The sequence below is a fragment of the Microtus ochrogaster genome, chromosome 16 (genome assembly GCF_000317375.1).
Source record: "Microtus ochrogaster isolate Prairie Vole_2 chromosome 16, MicOch1.0, whole genome shotgun sequence".
NCBI lineage: Eukaryota > Metazoa > Chordata > Mammalia > Rodentia > Cricetidae > Microtus > Microtus ochrogaster.
The window spans coordinates 45042174-45060911 of NC_022018.1; the positions used below are offsets into that span (position 1 = coordinate 45042174).

General features: G+C 43.8%; 1 protein-coding gene across 1 annotated transcript in view; it reads right to left on the reverse strand.

The window, feature by feature from the left end:
- Mak (male germ cell associated kinase) overlaps positions 1–18738 on the reverse strand; it is a 43230-nt gene that overhangs the window by 12715 nt on the left and 11777 nt on the right. Inside the window, exons 3-10 of the mRNA XM_026783151.1 lie at positions 17087–17141; positions 16145–16266; positions 14097–14176; positions 12177–12309; positions 8823–8994; positions 7741–7908; positions 4861–5172; positions 899–1068 (exon numbers count right to left, since the gene is read on the reverse strand). Of these exons, the coding sequence (XP_026638952.1) occupies positions 899–1068; positions 4861–5172; positions 7741–7908; positions 8823–8994; positions 12177–12309; positions 14097–14176; positions 16145–16266; positions 17087–17141 (1212 nt within the window). The remainder of the gene's footprint in view (positions 1–898; positions 1069–4860; positions 5173–7740; positions 7909–8822; positions 8995–12176; positions 12310–14096; positions 14177–16144; positions 16267–17086; positions 17142–18738) is intronic.

Sequence of the window (18738 nt, forward strand, 5' to 3'; positions counted from 1 at the left end):
AGAGGGATGACCACCGTGTGTGTGTGCCCTTGACAGCCTCTGTGTGTCTTTAGAGGGATGACCACCGTGTGTGCCCTTGACAGCCTCTGTGTGTCTTCAGAGGAATGACCACCCGTGTCTGCACTATGCAATACCAACGTTCCTCACTTGTGACATGGCTGTCCCTTTGACTTCTTCTGTTCCAGGCAGAAAAGAAAATGAAAGTACGTTCCCAAGATGTTCACCACAATTGAGCCCACCCTGATCAGAGCCAAATAATGCCCAGATGATGACCTAAGCCCTGAAGACAAGGACCCACTGGACATTGAACTTGCAGGAAAGGGTCAGAAAATGAGTTTCAAATATTTGAACAGGAAGCAATCTAATAATTAACCCTAAACATCATCAGAGGAAACCATTAACTATGCATGTGCTTCTCTGCATTTTGTACACAGAAATGTGAACTTTAGGCGGGGATAAAGGCGGTCATAGGTCACTAGAGTGAGCTGGGTGTGGCTGGTTTGTACCTGTGGTCTGAGCTACTCCGGAGATAGGGTGGGAGGAGTACTCCAGTCTGTAAGTCTGAGACCTGCCTGGGCAACATAGCTAGACACTGTCTCAAAAAATAAATAAATAAGGAAGAAAGAAAGGGAGGAAGGAAAGAAGGAAGAAAGAAAGAAAAAGAGAAAACCCACAAGAAAACAATATAAAGGCCAAAAACCAACTTTGCCCTACACATACATGTACACACACTGCTAATTCATTACTGTGAAAGTCAAGATTCTCACCTTTCTGGAGGTATCAATAAAGATTTCTGGGGTTTGTAGAGGAAAGTATTCATCTTTGTCACTGCATTAATGGGTGAAATAAAGTTGATGCGCGATAAAAATACATTTCTCTGGGGAATGTGCAATTTTACCTAAATGAAGTCTCTTTCTTCTTTTCCTTGAAGGCGCTCATGCTCGGCTTTTTGGAATGGGAGGCCCCGAAGTCGCGGTCCTCAAAGTCATCACAGCTGTCTCCAGACTTGAAGACCGTCTGGCCCCAGCGTCTCCGAGCTCCTTTATGGCCCAGTGTGCTGACTGACTTCTGTGGTGAAAAAGGACGAGCCACCAAAGTCCTAAATTATCTAAGATTTGCACAAGCAATTGGACATCAAGTGTCTCAATCCTCAGCCACCCTTCCCTTTACAGTTACATGTCCCTTAAGGACAGGACATGTCCTGAGAAATGCGTCCACGGGTAACTGTCATTGTGCGGACATCATCGAATGTACTTGCAAAAACCTAGGTGTTCTGCTCCACAATGCAGCTCTTAATTCACAGGCAACAAATGTGTTCCAAATGTATTATACTGAGTACTGCTGGGAACTGTGGGGGATGGTTACTACTCGTGTATCTAAGCACACGTAAACGTAGACAAGGTACTGCGAAGAGGCTGGGGATATAGGTTAGCGGTAGAACACATCTGTAGCGCACACAAGGGCCCAGATCCAACCCAGCTACCTCGTAGTACCCCCCCACACACACACAAATAGATAAAAGAGCAGCAGGCACTTGAAGCAGCTAACTACATCCATTCAGAAGCAGAAAGAGAATAAACCGTGCACACCTACACCTACAAGCTCAGCTTGCTTCTTCTTTTTCAATACAGTACAGGACCCCAAACCAAGGAACAGTGCCACCTAGTCTCAGGCTGGCTCTTCCTGCATTAATGAATATAATGACAATAATTCCCCACAGACATACGTGCAGGCCAACCTGATCTAGGCAGTCCCTCAATTGAGACTCTTGGTCCAGTTGATTGTGTTACACTGACAATTAAAACTAGCCACCAACCAGTACTAGAGGTCTGAGGTTCCGGGGTGACCCTTCATAGACAGAGTCTAGAACACCGGGATGTAGTTGTGTGCCTTCCTGCCCTTCTCATTCAGTGGAAATAGCCTTATGGAGCACACTGGGGTTGTCATGTCTCTGTGTCTTTCAGCAATGGCTTTTAAAGCTAGGGCTTCTGAGATGCCTGGGGTGGGCTGGGATGTAAGTCACTTGCTGAAAAGCCTGACAACCTGAGTTTCATTCCGGGGACTGCAGGAAGGAAAGAGAACAGATGCCTGTGGGTTGTCCTGGAAACTCCACGAGTGCCCCTCCCCAAGAAATAATAAATAAATACGTGTATTAAAATCTTAAAAATTAAGTCTAATTATCTTTGAATAGCGTTCTACTAATGGGGATAAGGAACGAGGAAGAAGTTGCGGCTTAGGACAGACAGTAAGCTGGTCTCCTAGAGACTGGTAGAGTGGCATGTGACCTGTGAACTGAAAAACACAAAAGCAGCTCAAAATAAGGAGTGGAGTGTGGAAGGAAGGCTGGCTGAGCCACGGCATGAGGATGCTGGAAGAATGGCCCGCAAGTGTGCAGAGCTGGTGACATCTGGATGGGCAACGACAGGAACTGGTCCCTGCCAACCTCTGCACCGTCATTTACTCAGCCAGGAGGAACACTTTCCAAACCAATCAGAATGAAAAGAGCCACAGAGTCCACACAGCTGGGTCTGGACCGTCCTCAGCTGGACTGCCTGCTAGTGTGAAGCTGAATGCTGATCCCTGCTGAGCCACATCAGTAAGTACAGAGTGACCCTGCACGTTTGGGAAGACTAGAAGGGGGCAGATATAAGCAAGGCTTTTAAAAGAAGAAGTGAAATTTTGCAATCCTTGTCAATGCTTTGTCATAGGATGAGGGTAAAAATTCTAGGAAGCTGGTGGGTCATATAAGCCGCCATTGTTCAGGGAGCTGTGACTCCATCGGATGTGGTAGGAAGTACACGTGAGCACCGGTCAAACTGGTGTCACGAGTTGTCACGCTCCCCTCAACAATGAAGCAAATAGAGGCCAGTGAATATGGATCAGTATGTAGTTTAAAATTTAATGAGCAATCAGCAGATTGATGGCAGCCTAGAAGGTTCTCTCGCTGCTGTCTGAGAGCATCCTGCTTTTCTGTTCATCATGCGGATACAGGACAAGATACAGACAACTAAATAAATCCACAGACATCAGGACTGTTAAACCCCGGAGCCAAAGTAAGGATGCCGGAATAAGACCGTTTGGGGGTAACTGAGCTTTTAAACTCTTTCAACCCTAGAGATGGACTATGCCAGACGAAGTGCAGAACATGTGAGCTGTGGAAACATCTAGTAACAAAACAGACGTGGAGATTTTCATGGGAGGAACATTGCATCACAGTTCTGGGTACGTTAGCTATATAAAGATGAAGGGTTAGTTGTTAGGTTCTATAACTTGGTGAATATGCCCAGGGGCTGAACACAGTGTACAGTTCTTAGACACTGCTCGATTAAATACAAACTTTTCTTTCCTCTCAGTGTGCACCAGCATCCGGTGACGTTCTGAAGGGGGAAGAGGAAACGCAACCCTCAGTGACCGGAATGGCCCTTCAGTTTTGGGAGGTTGGAAGCCATTTTTCCTGCGTTACCCTCCCTGGTATGTCTGTCTGCCTCTTGTTCAGGAAGCTCCATTCTCAGTGGCCAGCAGAATGAGGAAGGGGGTTGGAAGCCTGTCAGAACAAGAGTCAGAGGGACTTGGGGATGTTTCACCCAGAGGGCAGATGATACAGGGCTGTTTTCAAATTCCTGAAGGGCTGCCTTTCTGGAAGAATGATACCTTCTATTATACGGCACAGAGAACCACATTCTCCCTTCCATTACAGTCCACGGGGAACCACATTCTCCCTTTTATTACAGGCCATGAAGTCTCCTATTCTAGCCACAGAGAACCACAGTCTCTAATATTCAGAGCTGGATGGAGACTCTTCTGGAAACTTGAGGCTCTTCATTTATTCAGTAAATATTAAATTTTTTTCCCATAGTAGGCACTTTCTAGACTCTGATAAGCAAATTGGACATATTTCTGATGTCACAGAGCTTGCACTCCAGTAGAAGGGAAAATGCTCTACAACAATACTAGAAACATAAATTAGTGTCTCCTTAGGACGGGTTTGGTATTAGTGTGAGATGGGAAGGCTCATATTAAAATGGTGAGAGCTGGGGATGGACCAGGAATTAGATACAATATTTGAAAAGATCTGTGCGAGAAGCAGTCCAATACTAATAGTCAGCCCTGAAAACATAAGCATACAGGTACAGACAGCATAGGTTGTATTTATATATTTCTGAATATGCACACATACTCATATACACACACCAATAACAAAAAAGAGGCCATGATTTTAAAATAGAATAAGATGGGTAGCCGGGCGATGGCGGTGCACGCCTTTAATCCCAGCACTTGGGAGGCAGAGGCAGGTGGATCTCTGTGAGTTCGAGACCAGCCTGGTCTACGGCGCTAGTTCCAGGACAGGCTCCAAAGCCACAGAGAAACCCTGTCTCGAAAAAACCAAAAAAAAGAATAAGATGGGTACATGTGAGGGTTTGGAGGGAGGGAAGTGAAGGAGAAAATAATGTAATCATAGCATAACCTCAAAGATTAAAAATAAATAAAAATAATGTTCTTTAAAACCTTCTAGTCTGCTTGTGTTCATTATCAATAAAAAACAGTATGAAATTCTTTGGAAAATGTTTAATATTTAGGATCAGTGCTCTAGAGTGTCCAATTCCATCTATGAATTCTTAAAAGAAGCTTGCAGCATACAATTGATAATCCTTTATTCTGGACATTTCTCCTCATCATCTTAAAATATTACCTATCTCTTGCTGAATCTCAACCAAGGAAATCAGGGACTTGGACTTGGGACAAACTCCGTAATTCTCCATAGTTAGAATTGCATCAATAATTTAATGTGTGGTTTCTGGCCACTTCCTACCCAAACTGCACCAGGCCATGCCATCTAAGTAAGCCTTCCTGGCTACTCACCATGGGCATGGTTTTGATGATACTTGGAAACATCGTTTGTGGTGGTTTCTGGTGACCCTGCTGCTTTGGAGGTGGCTGGATCACTGTGTTTTGTGGTAGTTGAATAGGCTGCAATGGTTGGTGGCCCTGCTTTGGTTGGGGCTGCCCGGCAGGCTGATCAAGTATGTTTGGCAAAGGCTTAGGATCCCGTTCAGAGAAAGATGGCTTTGGTTCCAGTGGCTGCAGCTGCTTGTTTAAAGTCTGTTTTGCATCCTGATGGTGTGCGGAAGGGCCCAATACCTGACCGACTTGAAAATATGGGTGTTTCAATGCCTGGAAAAGCAAGAAAATATCATGCATCACATCACATCACAGCAATGTTTAGCTAATCAGAATATTTCCAAGTTTAAATTGTGTGCATTCTTAAGGTAGGGCAGAGTATCATTATTAACAATGATTTTCTTGGTCAAGGTTCTGGGTATTGAACCCATGGCCTTATACGCTAACTATGAACTCAGTATTAAGGAGAGCCAAGCAAGTGGGATCTCTGTAGGAAATACACAGCTGGACAATGCTGAGAACATTGATACCAGAAGACAAATATCCCTGGAGAAAGTCCGCCTCCTGTAACTGAAGCACACAGCTAAATCCACAGGTACACGTTCTTCAGGTTTTGTCCTGTCTTTTAAAATAAACTATAGGCAAGGTGAACGCATTCAAAGTTTTCTCTAGCCCAGTTATAAATGATTCCATGTGGGTGCTAGGGGTTGACCTCAGGACATCAGTAAGTACCCGGATCTGCTGACCCATCTTGTTGGCCCCTCGTCCACTGCTTTTGTAGCCACATTTTTCTCATCATGGTATCAAGTATTTACACACACCTCCTGTTGGTTTTTAAGTAGTCATGCGCAGTCTCTTGTGATCTCTTCCTATGTCGGAACTGTTGCTATGGTGATTGCGTCACAGGTTATTTTACGATCTCACTGCTCTCTAATTCCCTGCCTGTGTTCAGATTTGCCTGGGTTAATCTTTCTCTTTTATTTTTGCTTTTTAATGATTCATTTATTTTTACTTTATGTGTATTGATGTTTTGCTTGCATGTATGTCTGTGTTGGATCTCCTAGAACTGGAGTTACAGACAGTTGTGAGCTGCCACGTGGGTGCTAGGAATTGAACCTTGGTCCTCTGAAAGAGTAGCCAATGCTCTTAACCACTGAGCCATCTCTACAGCTTCCTCTCTCTCTCTGTTTTCATATCTAGTTTTTAGAAAACACATAAGTTAATTCTTTTTAAAAGTGTGGGGGGCAATTTGTACATGGAATTTATACTAAATTTAAAGGATATAGGCAAATAAAGGGATGGTATTTTAAAGGCCCTGAGATTTGTGACACACAGTGCCACAATGCTGCCGTCTTGTGGGAGTCGGGGGTTAAACCCCCATTACTGTAGTCCGATTTCTTGATGTACACCGAAAACAAGAATCCTGCTCCTCAACCAAAGAGTTCCCTGAGCAGGCATTTGCCCACCTCACAGGTCACACGAGATTATTGTCAGTGATGGCCCCCTTCTGGCTCATTGGGACCGTGACACCATCACGCACTGGCTGCACTTGCAATGCGCTCCAAACCCACCCACCCCTCACTCCTGCTTTGCTGCACACCGTGGGCATCTAGGGCTTCAGTGCTTAATTCACCTTGGTAAAACATGGCTTGAGAATCGATGCCTTTGTAAAATTGCAAAACTTCACAAATTAAGAGGTTGGAGGGATGGCTCAGTAGTTAATTAAGAACACGTACTGCTCTCTCGAAAGCCCTGGTTTTGGTTCCCAGCCCATGCTGTGGAGTAGAAAATTACTTTAATGATGTAAAGATGTGCTACTTTTGTTTATGCTGCATTTGCTTCATTATGTAAATGATGTGGGAGTCTTCTGTTTTGTGTTGATTTCATTGGTTAAATAAAGAAACTGCCTTGGCCCTTTGATAGGACAAAAATTAGGGAGGCGGAAAAAACAGAACAGAATGCTGGGAGAAAGAAGCCGAGTCAGGCAGTCGCCATGATTCTCCCACTCCAGACAGACGCAGGTTAAGATCTTTCCTGGTAAGCCAGCTCGTGATGCTACACAAAATATTAGAAATGGGTTAGATCAATATGTAAGAGTTAGCCAATAAGAGGTTATAACTAATGGGCCAGACAATGTTAAAAAAAAATACAGTTTCCGTGTAATTATTTCGGGGCATAAGCTAGCCAGGTGGCTGGGAGCCGGGCGGAATGCAGCCCGCTCCTATTACAACATGTAAAGATGTGTTATTCCCTGCCTAAGACACCTGATTAAAAAGGTGTCTAATAAAAGCTGAATTTCCAATGGCAGTAGAGGGATAGGTGGATTTGGAGGGCAGAGAGAATAAGTAGTAGGAGGAATCTAGAAGAGAGAGAGAGAGAGAGAGAGAGAGAGAGAGAGAGAGAGAGAGAGAGAGCGCCGGGCAGCTGCCAGCCAGCCAGATAGACAGAAGCAGGAACAGTAGAACATACAGCACAAGAGAAAGGTAGAAAATCCCGAGGCAAAATGTAGATCAAGAGAAACAGGTTAATATAAATTATAAGAGCTAGCAGGACAAGTATAAGATAAGGCCAAGCATTCATAACCAATAATAAGTCTCCGCGTCATGATTTGGGCACTGGTTGGTGGTCCAAGAAAAAGCCTGCTCCAAGTCCCTACATAGTGGCTCACAACCCTTTACAGCTCCAGTTTCAGGGGATCCGATGCCCTCTTCTGGCCTCTGGAGGCTCCTATACACATGTAGTACACTCCATATACTGAGGCACACACACATACACATAAAATAGATAATTTTTAATAATCCTCACGACTGTAAAAAGCTGTCCCTGGGAGAACGGCCTCACCTGGCTTGCGGTTGGTCGTTTCTTTGGATCCCAGCTCAACATTTCTGTCATGAGCTGAATAGCCTCACTGCTGGCATTGGGGATGAGAGTTTTTAGGTTTATAGGAATGCACTGGGGAAAGCGGAAATTCATGGAGGATGCAAGTTGGTACCCTTCTGGCCAATCACTCTGTTTAAGGGTATACACAAAGAGAAAATGGATTTTTGTAATTAATATAAAAACACAGGAGTGACAAAGGAACCTTTCATGTGGGGAAACTTCACTGCTGAGTCAGATAAACAAATGTACAAATAAAATACCAGACCCTACACCTTATGGAAGTGACATTGAACTGCGAGGCGGTAAAAATGAAAGACTACATCTAGAGATTTCAAAATATCAAACTCTTTCTGGCTTTCAGTCTCAGTGACAATTTGGTGGCTGAACAAATAAAGACAGAAGCTTTGCAAAGAGGCCTCAACGTGTGGAGACCCCACCACCCAATAGAGCAAACCCAACATTAAAGCACTTATAGTTGGGAAATGGCCATCAACCTCATGCCCTAGTATCTATATTGACCTGAGAGGCCAGGGATGGCTTCACTAAGCTACAATTACACGTTATATTTATTAACTGCATCTTAGACGGTAAGGTCTACCCCAAAGGCAACAGCCATGGAGAGGTACTCAGAATTTAGTAGCAATAGAAATGGAAACCACATAGAGGCTAAGAGAAAATATGGTCTCAGGTCCCAGGGCTTAGTGAAGGGGTGAAGGGCACCCACAGAACGAGCAGGACAGTCTTAGTGGGCAATCTTGGAGTCATGAACATCAGCCCAAACTGAAGATCTAGACAGACTCTCCCTGTTCGTGTCTTAAGGAAAAACAAACACCTTTTCTCCCTTCAAATCCGGTGGGATTCTGACTTCTTCCAATCCTTATTGTTACTCAATTAAAAAAAATTGTAAGAAAGCTATTAAGGTGTGAAGTTATTTGAAACTGAAAATATCTCATATCTCTGCTAAAGTGAGAAACATAGTCATAAAACAAAAAAGTAAAGTAGCAAGTGAGGGGTCCCCAAAGGACAACAAGGAGAATACTTACTTTCTTGGGAGTCCCTAACACTTGGCAAATTTTAAATATTTCGTCAACCTCACTTGTCCCTGGGAAAAGCGGTCTAAATGTATATAGCTCGGCCATTATACTTCCCACGGCCCACACGTCAATGGGGGAGCTGTACACCGAAGATCTTAGTAAAACCTCAGGAGCACGATACCTGTGAAAACAGAAAACAGAGTGGGGAAAGCAGTTTCCAGGGTAACGTCACAGATGGATGAGCAGCAGGGGTCAGCTGCTCGCTCATAGCTTCCAGCAAGGCCCAAGGACAAAGTGCCTTCTGTGTCCAAGGGACTTGCGTGACACCCACTTCCTGATAGGCGACAAATGTAGGGAAATGTCCAATGTGGCTTGAGGTGGGTCTTCATATGGATAATCGGGAAGGTGAGTACTCTCTGAATTATCTGGGGAGAACCATGGGCAAAACCATCAGGTGTTCATGTGCCCACATGTAGGTCAGGAGAGGAAAAGTGGAAGGTTGAATAGTGGATTTCCTTCCCTTTTCAAATATCTGATTGAAAATGTCCATACTACCATTATACTTCCTTATGCAGACAATACTGTTTTCACTTTACAGGAGCAAAGGCAAGTGGCAAGGCCCTGCAACACCCTCCCCAACCCTTGCCAACCTTCCTGAGTCTGGCGTCTATCATTTAACGCAATGATCTCTGGCTCAATCCATTTTCCTAAATATGACATAATTTCATTCTTTTTAATAGATGCCCACAACCCCACTGTGTATATTTAGTTTTTCCTTCCACTCACTAACTTTTTAAATGCATACTGACACTACCCAGGACACCTGGGTACTCTGGTCTGCACTACGTCAGCAACAATGGCCTCTGTGGTAGAAGGCAGATGGCAATGAGTAGGAGTGTTTTGTTCATCATTTGCTCCTTTTGACAAGCAGGAAAGTGCTAGCTTTTCACCAGAGGAACACTTGGTTTGTTTCTGCAACTGTTGTTGATGGGAGATTTCCTTTCAAATAATTTCTTCAGAAAGCATGTATCCCTCACTTTACAGGGCTACAGTTACAAAGTATTGCAACCTGAATGACTGAAAACAGCAAGTTTATTCTCTTAACAGCCCCAGAGCAACAGCTCTGATGTCAGAATGTGAAATGGCTGTGATCTCGGAAGAGTCTAGGGCAAAGGCAATTCCAGGCTGTGAAGACGACATCTTACTCCTGTCTGACTTTCGTTTACCTTAATTACATCTGCAAAGACTTAAATTCCAAATAAGGTCATATGCATGGGGTTAGAGGTTCAGAATATCTTTTAGGGGAACATAACGTAACCTATAACACCAAATAATGAAATCGCAGTAGATTCATGCTATGTGATAATCCTCGTAGACAGAACATTCAGGCAGCACTTAGTGCCATGAAGTCACCAAGTGACATTTCAAAGGCTTGTGGCATGGTGGCCGGGATTCCGTGTGCCTGCTAGAGGGTAGCCATATCAAGCACTTCTGCCAACACCTGACCAGAGGAGCTAGAGGAGGACCACTCCTGTCTTACAGATTTTGGGAAAATGTTGAACAAGGAGAGATGGGAAATTGTAGTCATCTTTCACGTTTAGGCATGTGTCAAGGTGTCACGTGTGTCTCTAACATCAACAGGTTAGATCTACAAGGAGATCAGACACTCAGCAGAGGTCCACCAGATCCGTCAGCTTAATTCAGCCAAGCAGTTGGTAATGGCACTGGCTAGGAGCGACCTGGGCAAACCAGGATTGTCGGTTGGTCTGTCTAGATTCAGTCCTCAGATTGCCTCTCGTCTCCAGCTGTACCATCGGCTCAGCACTGAGGACTCCAGCCCAGCCCTTGCCCAAGATCTCAATCCTTGATCCAGCAGTCAGCTTCCAGATCTTCATCTCAGTTTTTCATGGTGAGCCATTTTTTTAAGGTCCTTGGGACAAAAACCTTTGAATCTTTGATTCCTTTCCACCAGGTCCTCCAACCCCATCTGACTTCTCACAGCACAGACCCAGAATCCCACACACCCCATCCCCTCCACAGCCAGGAGGGTCCAGCTCGATACCATTTGTTTTCTGGTGGATGGTCTTTCTACTCCTGTCTTTCATTTCCTAAAAGTCTTTCACTGTGGCAGGCAGAGGAATGGCTGTAGACCCCAGCCAAGCACAGCACACCACTTCACACAGCTGTTCCATGGTTTTCTGCTTTGTGTAGGTTCAAAAGCCAGTCCTCAGGGTTGGAGAGATGGCTCAGCTGTTAGGAGCACCAGCTGCTCTTCCAGAGGACCTGGATTTGAGTCTCAGCACCCACATGGCAGCCCATAACTGTAACTCCAGTCCCAGGGGATCTGACACTCTCTCACAAACATGCAAGCAAAACAATAAACAAACAAACAAACAAATAAATGCATTTAAAAAGCTAGTCCTCATATGGTCTACAAAAGGCCCCATGTGGCCAACAACCCCTCAGCTGCTCTGACCTCACTTCCCACAACTGCCTTTTTTTTTTTTTCTCCTTGTGCTCTCTGCAGAACTTATTAAGACATACTCCTGCCCGAGGCCTTTCCCTCAGCATCTGTTTTTAATATCTCCTTCAGGGCTGTTGTCAGTGGGCCTCCATTATAACAGCACCATTTTTTCCCTCCTCACGGACCCAACTTCCCATCACCTCTCTGTGTGTTTTGTTTATAATAATGTATTGGCATGTGATGGACATACACACTTGCTTTTACAAATATACACACAAGAAAATGCACTTAAATTCATAGGTACAGCTTGGTGAATTTTCCACAACCAGATCAAGAAAGGTATGCTCCTGGTATCCTCGAAGGCAATCACTATTCTAACTTGAACCCGCAGCTTTCTCTAGTCTCGTACGTTATACAACTGACGGCATTCCATGGAAGCTCTCTATCTGTGTGAGCTCTGAGAAGTAGCCATGGTGTTATGTCACTGTAGACTGCTCCTTTTTTTCTGCTGAATAGCCTTCCCTTGAGTAGACTGTCCTGTGTTGAGGGGCAGTTGGGGCCATGACATGGATTTTGGTTACTCATACTGTTTAGCGTATTTGTGTCTTGGCTGTCATGTAAGTTGCACACAACTTCTCTTCTGTTTTGTTCATGGTCTTGTGTTCCCACTGCATACAGTAATGTTTAGCATATGGTAGGGTATTCAATTTGTTTGGTGAATGAATAATTGAGTGAAAAGTTATTTTTTTTCTTATTTCATTATTGGAATAGCCATGAGCCAATTCGTCCCCCTCTGTTAAGAACATAAAATCTCCATATTTTGTTTTAAAAACCAAATATGGAACCTTTGGGAAGATCGTTAACTATTCAACATAGAATAACTTCTACGTAATTGTTACCATCTGGTAGACACATAGTCAGTATATGGTGGCTGGGATCTCAATTCTCTTGCGAGTCCAAAATCAGCAATTTTCACCAGCTCTGGACCCATACAAAGCAAGTTTTCAGGTTTCATGTCCCTGTGAAAAAAGCCTACACAAGCGAGAGAGGAGAAAGGCGGTAGTAAGTCAGCTTGTGGGTTATCACCATCCCACAACCCCGGGCTTATATCAATAGCACCGAGCCCTCCTACCAGCAACATGGGGTTAGGAGAGGAGATGCTTTCTGTGAAGGAAGTAGCAGGGGGAGGGGGCTTGCACACAACACAGAAGGCCATTAAAAAGAGCTGCCCATGTGACACGTGTTTTTAATTTGTGACTTCAGTAGATGCATAGGAGGGATAGCTATGGACACACTGGGACTACCTCCTATTATCCCACGGCATTATGGAATGGGGATGCACCATTATCCCTACTGTGTAACAAACAAGGAGGAAGAGGCACGGATAAAAGCTTGGCCACCGCTTACTGATTCGGCTTGATTCAGCCAGTCTCGTTCCTCCTGCTACTCAGAGGCTTAACACGAGATTCCCTGAGTTTAATCACATATTTGAAAGGTCCACCGGACAAAAGAGCTCCACATATTTTAACTAATCTCCTTGTTTATTTAACAGTTTACTTATCCCTGGCGGCTAAGCCTTTGAGAACCCAGTAATGAAAATGCCTATTATTACCAATTCAATATATAAAATAATGGTCAGTAGCAGGGGCTAATGGGCAGCTCCGTGGAAACGGGCAGGAAAAGGGAAGCCGCGAGGGCTCTCCTTGAAAATCAGCTTTAATCCCTAAGGTGGGCTTGGGCGTCAGATCCTGAAGACCCCACTAGGGAGAACTGTGGTTAGGACCACATTTGGTGGAGGTTTGAGGCCTGGCTCTCTAAGCAGTCGCATTTTAAAGCACTGCCTGCCTAGGTTCCAAGTGCAGCGATACCATGACACAATCTACACATCTTTCTAACGAAATACTCAAATGGCCAGTGATCCTAAACAGACTCTCGTTAACAGCAAACAGATTAGATTTCTGAGCCAATAATTATGTTGGTTCGATGGACAAACAAAATCACATAAAACTAAATGAGTAAGAGATTCAGAAAAAAATAAATGTCAGCTTCCATTCTGCTCAGAGAATAGAGATAATTAAATGCAAATGCCAAAGACAACCACGAAACCCCGCACAAAGGACTGCACATTCTTAAATCGCCATGAGCATCCCGGCTTCATCAAGGGCTTCCAATCTTCTCCAGAACAAGTGAGGAGGGAAGACTGTCATTGAGAGAACAGATGGGAACAAGTTCTCCAGGGCAAGCCTCACACAGAAGAAAAATAACAACAAAAACCAACCAACCAAACAACAACAACAACAAAAAAATACAAGCCCGAAAAACCCCACAGCTTCATCCTGCACAAACAAAACAACCGAATGAAGAAAAACAAATCAGCCACAACCCCAAATCACGTAGCTGCCCTCTGTGTGTAAACACAGGAAACTGCAGGCACACCACCCAGGGTGTCTCCACCTTGGCTCCCCTGCAGCCTAGCACCCTACGTGCTACCTCCAGGCTTGCTGTTCTCCGTGCAGTGTGTCAAAACTATTTACTTTCTACTTCTGTCTAAAACGAGAATTCCTTCCCTAACCTGCCCAAAACACCCTAACAGAGATTTTTTTTTAAGTTTTGGGGGAGTGGTATAAGGCAGGAGATTGATGATCAAAACGTCTTAAAAGTCTCTTATAGATAATAGATATCTATACACAATTACAAAAATGATAATGTTTAAATGACAACATCAGTGTGCTTAGGCATAACTTAGCAGATGAGATCTTATTCCTATGTGTGGTCCTGATAATAAAGTCACAGGGCAATGCGATTACAAGGAAACTCACCATGTTTGTGGATAAAGGCCAGCCCCTGCAGTATCTGATACATAATATTTCTGATGACTGACTCAGGGAACAGTTTGTTTCTGGAAGAAATGAATAGTCTGGTCACTATAGTGAAGAAGGCTGATACTCTGCTGCCTCGTGGTAGCCTCTGCTGGCTAAGGCATAATTAAAAGAGTTGTGCTAAATGCCATAGGTTTAAAATGGGAAAATAGTGATTTTTTTTTTTGGTTTATTTTGCTGTTTCAGAAAACCTCCAATCCAAAAGCGAATGTCTTACATAAACACTCAAGAGTTAAAGTCTAAACTGTCCCAATAAGAGCAAAACACCCTGGAAAACTATGAGTATCAAAAAACAATTACATAGACTTTGAGAAGTAGGGCCTGCATGTATTAGGTCCTTTTATGCTTCAGTTTCTACTGCATATTGCCACCATCCAATAAAAATACAGTTAAGAGGTAAATATAAGCCATGTTTAATTTTTTTAGCAGCTACATTTAACAAAAAGGAAACATTAAACTTAATTAAAAATTTATTTTAAGTTTATTTTGACTGGTGCGTAAGTATAAAGTGCATATTTATATAAATATAAAACAAATATGCACATAATGTGATATTTTCATGTATGTATATACAATATAATGTTCAGTCAGAGTGAATATTAATGTTTCAAAGACTTATCATTTCTTTATGGTAAAAACTTCAAAATTCTTTCTTCTATCTTTTCAACTATGCAATTTGCAGTTGTTACTTACAGCCATTATTATACCATGGAAACTCCAGACCCTTTCACTTCTTAGTATTTTCTTACTGGCCTTTCTTCACCTTTGTCTTTCCACCTTAGTTTAAAAGGTGCATTTATTTCAACACGCAATCAGTACACAGTTGTTGCCGTTACTGCGTTATTCTTAGAATTGTGAGACCCTGTCTTATGAACGAAGCCCAGGCTACCCTTGAAGATGCTGCAGAGCTGAAGACGACTCTGCATCTTCTTGTCCTCCTTCCTCCACCTCCCAAGTGCTGGGATTACAGGTGTGAAGCTATCGTGCCTGGCTCATATAAAGATTATTAATAATTTTTATACTAAGTTTCCAAACTTGGTGTATAATTTATTTTGCGTTATAGCGCAGTTCGATTTAATCATTTTAAGGGCTTGAAAGTCACATGAGGCCTGTGGCTACTACCTTAGATGTGGTATTTAGATAATATCCATGGTAAGGTCCCCCAAATTAATTTCTGTCAGACTATGAGCTAAAATTATCAACAACTGAACATCAGAGTGAGAATGTGCTTCAGGCTGGTAACATTCATTTTCATCACTCATGTGTCTCTAATGAATGAGTTCATCAGACCCTCTGGGTGGGGGCAGGGTGGATGTCAGAATGTGAGCATTTACTTGTAGAGGCCAGAGGTCGGGGTTGGATGCTCCTCCAGCACTCTCTTCCTTGAAACAGGGTCTCTCACTGAATCAGGAGCTCACTCATTAGCCAAACTGTCTGACAGATGAGGCCCAGGGCTCCCCCTGTCTCCCTTCTCCTATGTTGGGGTCACAGCCATCCACCTGACTTTCCTGTGTGGCCCCTGAGGATCAGAACTCAGGTCCTCATGCTTGGCCCCAGGCCCTTCACCGACTGAGCCTTTTCCCCTGCCTCATCTCGAAAGCGACCTTTGTCTTCATTTGTCCACAACTCTTCCATAAGATGCTTGAGAGGACAACAAAGACAACGTCCTCATTTTTACCTAAACCCAGCTTCACTTTTGAATATAAGACTACTGACGCCCTTCATTCAAAAGGGGAGGAACGGCTGGTGAGTTTGCATGATGTCTTCACGTTAGCTGCTAAGGAATTACAGTGAAAGAGTGGAGCGACCTCATAGCTGGTTCTTCAGTGTCAAATGCTACCGTGTGATGAAATAACTATCAGTTCAATTAATTCAGCCTCTTCAAGTTATAAACCAGCATATCATCAAGTGTGATGCACTGACAGGATCCAAGGAACTCATGGGAAAAATGACAGGGAAAATATAGTTTTCATAAAATAAAGACATACCTGTCCTTCATTAGCTGATAGAGGTTTTCTTTCATATATTCAAATATGAAATAAAGATGGTCATTTTCTCTGATAACTTCTTTTAGTTTAATCACATTGGCATGATTGAGTTTCTTCAGGGACTGCAAAGCAGGGGAGCAATGCCATTGTTAAAGCAAATTTACAGAAATCTGCAGGACCTCATTTGTGCTAGCTAGTTACCTCATGTAACTGTCCATTTCTCTTAGATTCATTAATGCATTACGTGCTAATATCTGCGTTATTTTAAACGCGCTTGGAGCACCGATTTAAAGCTAACATTAAATGATCTAAGCGAAGAGTACTGAGTGAAAAGGGGCCACCAAGGCGACAGTCGCTGCCTAGAGTGTCCACCGGCCACTTTCCCTACTCATTTTCCAAAGCAGGTCTACCTGTCTCTTTCTGATTTACCCATGTCAGACTCCACGCAAAGTATCTAAAAACTCACCCAAGCTACACAGAATAGACTACAAGGGAAAGGCAGGCCATGATTTCAAAAGCTGCCTTCCCTTTCGGAGTGTGAGCTGTAAGGTCATCTTTAAGTAGAAGACGGCCTGGTTATTCTCTGTTTCCCACTAACATGGGAGCCAGGAGGAATGGAAAGGAAGGGGGCAGAAGCAGTTATCATTAGGAGGCATTTGGAAGAGTCAAAAACAGTGCTTCTCAACCCATGAGTCACAACCCCTTTGGGTATCGCATATGGGAAATCCTGCATATCAGATAATTTACATTATGATTCACAACAATAGCAAAATCAAAGTTAGGAAGCAGCAATGAAAATAATCTTATGGTTGGGGTCACAACGTGAGGAACTGTATTAAAGGGTCGCATCATTAGGAAGGCTGAACACCACTGGTCTACAACGGAATGATCTCAGCTGCTGTCCTTGGAGATGGTGTCCTGTTGGAGCCTTGACGTTTTTACCTTAACTTCTCGCAAGTTCATACACTCATCCCAAGAATAGAACTTCCTCTTCATCCTGAAATAAATGAGGGAAAGTTAGTGTTCAGGAGTGAAGGCTGCAAGAAACAAATTTCACCACCTCTGGTGTTCTTGATTATGGCTTCACTTTGGGAAACCACTCTTCCTCCCCAGAAGGAAATCCCCTCCTTTCTGTTTACACCTCACAGTGCCATGTTTGGGTTCAGGTGTGCCGGGTCGGGGCCACCACTCTGTTTCAGCACAGTATGGCTGTCCTGAGCTTCCCTTCTCAGTGAGCTCTTTAACTGGGACTGTTGGTTTGTTTGTTTTTTTTTTTTTTTTAAAGTTTCCAGTGTACATTTCCTTTCTGGGATTTAAAAGATAAACCCAAACCCTATACCTCAGAAGCGGGACAGGGCGAAAGTTACAAAGTTTGGCAGCAAATTCAGCGAAGGACTTAATCTAACAACATTTACATCACTAGTTCTTTGGATAAGGGATTATGAAATACCTTAAATCAGGGAGAGAAAAGAAAACAAACAAATAAGCAAAACCAAAACCAAACCCACAGGTGATCCAGACTTAGTCTTTCCTTTTCTGCTTTCCTCGTGGGGTCGGGGGTGTGGAGTGGAGGGTGGTGGCTGGCGACTGACCCCGGAGCCTTTCTCACGTTCTACCCTCTTCCCTATTAGACACAGTAGAATGTTTAGCTTTGGAAGTAATTGCACTGCTCAGACAACAGATGGAGCATATTTCTGTGTGAATGGAGGTTTAGTCACTGAAGGGAACCGGACAAGAACAACAACGTGCTGCGGAAGCGCCTTCCGCTCCGTCAGCCAATAGCCGCTGAAATACCAGCCCACTGGGGCGTGGTCTATTGCTCTTTTTAAAAGAGCATCAGTCCTCTGCTAGCTCTCTTGGTTTCGGCTCTTGGTTCCGGCTCTTGCTCCAGCGACCAGACTCCTTTCCTGATTGTCGGTGTTCTGTAAGTTTTACCCCTAAAATAAATACCCCTTTAAATCCAAACTGTCGTGGCATTGTTTCGCGCGTTAACAATGTGCAAAGTGTGGAAGTATATGCCAGTGCTCAGGGGACAGAGGTGGCAGATCTCTGTGAGTTTGAGGCTAGCCTGGTCTACACAGTGAGTTCCAAACAGCCAGGGTTACATAGTGAGTTCTGAACAGCCAGGGCTACTACGTAGTGAGATCTTGTCTCAAAACAAAACAGCCCTCCCCCAAACCTAACCACCCAACTATGTCCATGACTGCACTTAGTGGTGTGGTCTCTGTGATCATTTTTATTGTCAACTTGACTGGCTTCAGAATCACCAAGGAGACACACCTCTGGGTGCATGTGTATGAGGGTGTTTCCAGAAGAGTTCAACTGAAGAGGGGAAGACACACCTTGAATGTGAGTGACCCCAACCTACAGATCCTGGGCTGAATAAAAAGGAAAAAAAGTGAGCTGACGCCAGAGTTCATCTCTGTCTACTTCAGAACAGCCGAGGTAGTGTGGCCTCTCTGTTGCCAGGTCTCCCCTGCTATGACGGATCGTACCCCTTCTCCAATCAGGAGGCACAAGTAAGCCTTTCTGCCCATAGGTGCCTCTGTCTAGCATTTTTTTTTTTTTTTTTTTTTTTTTTTTTTTTGGTTTTT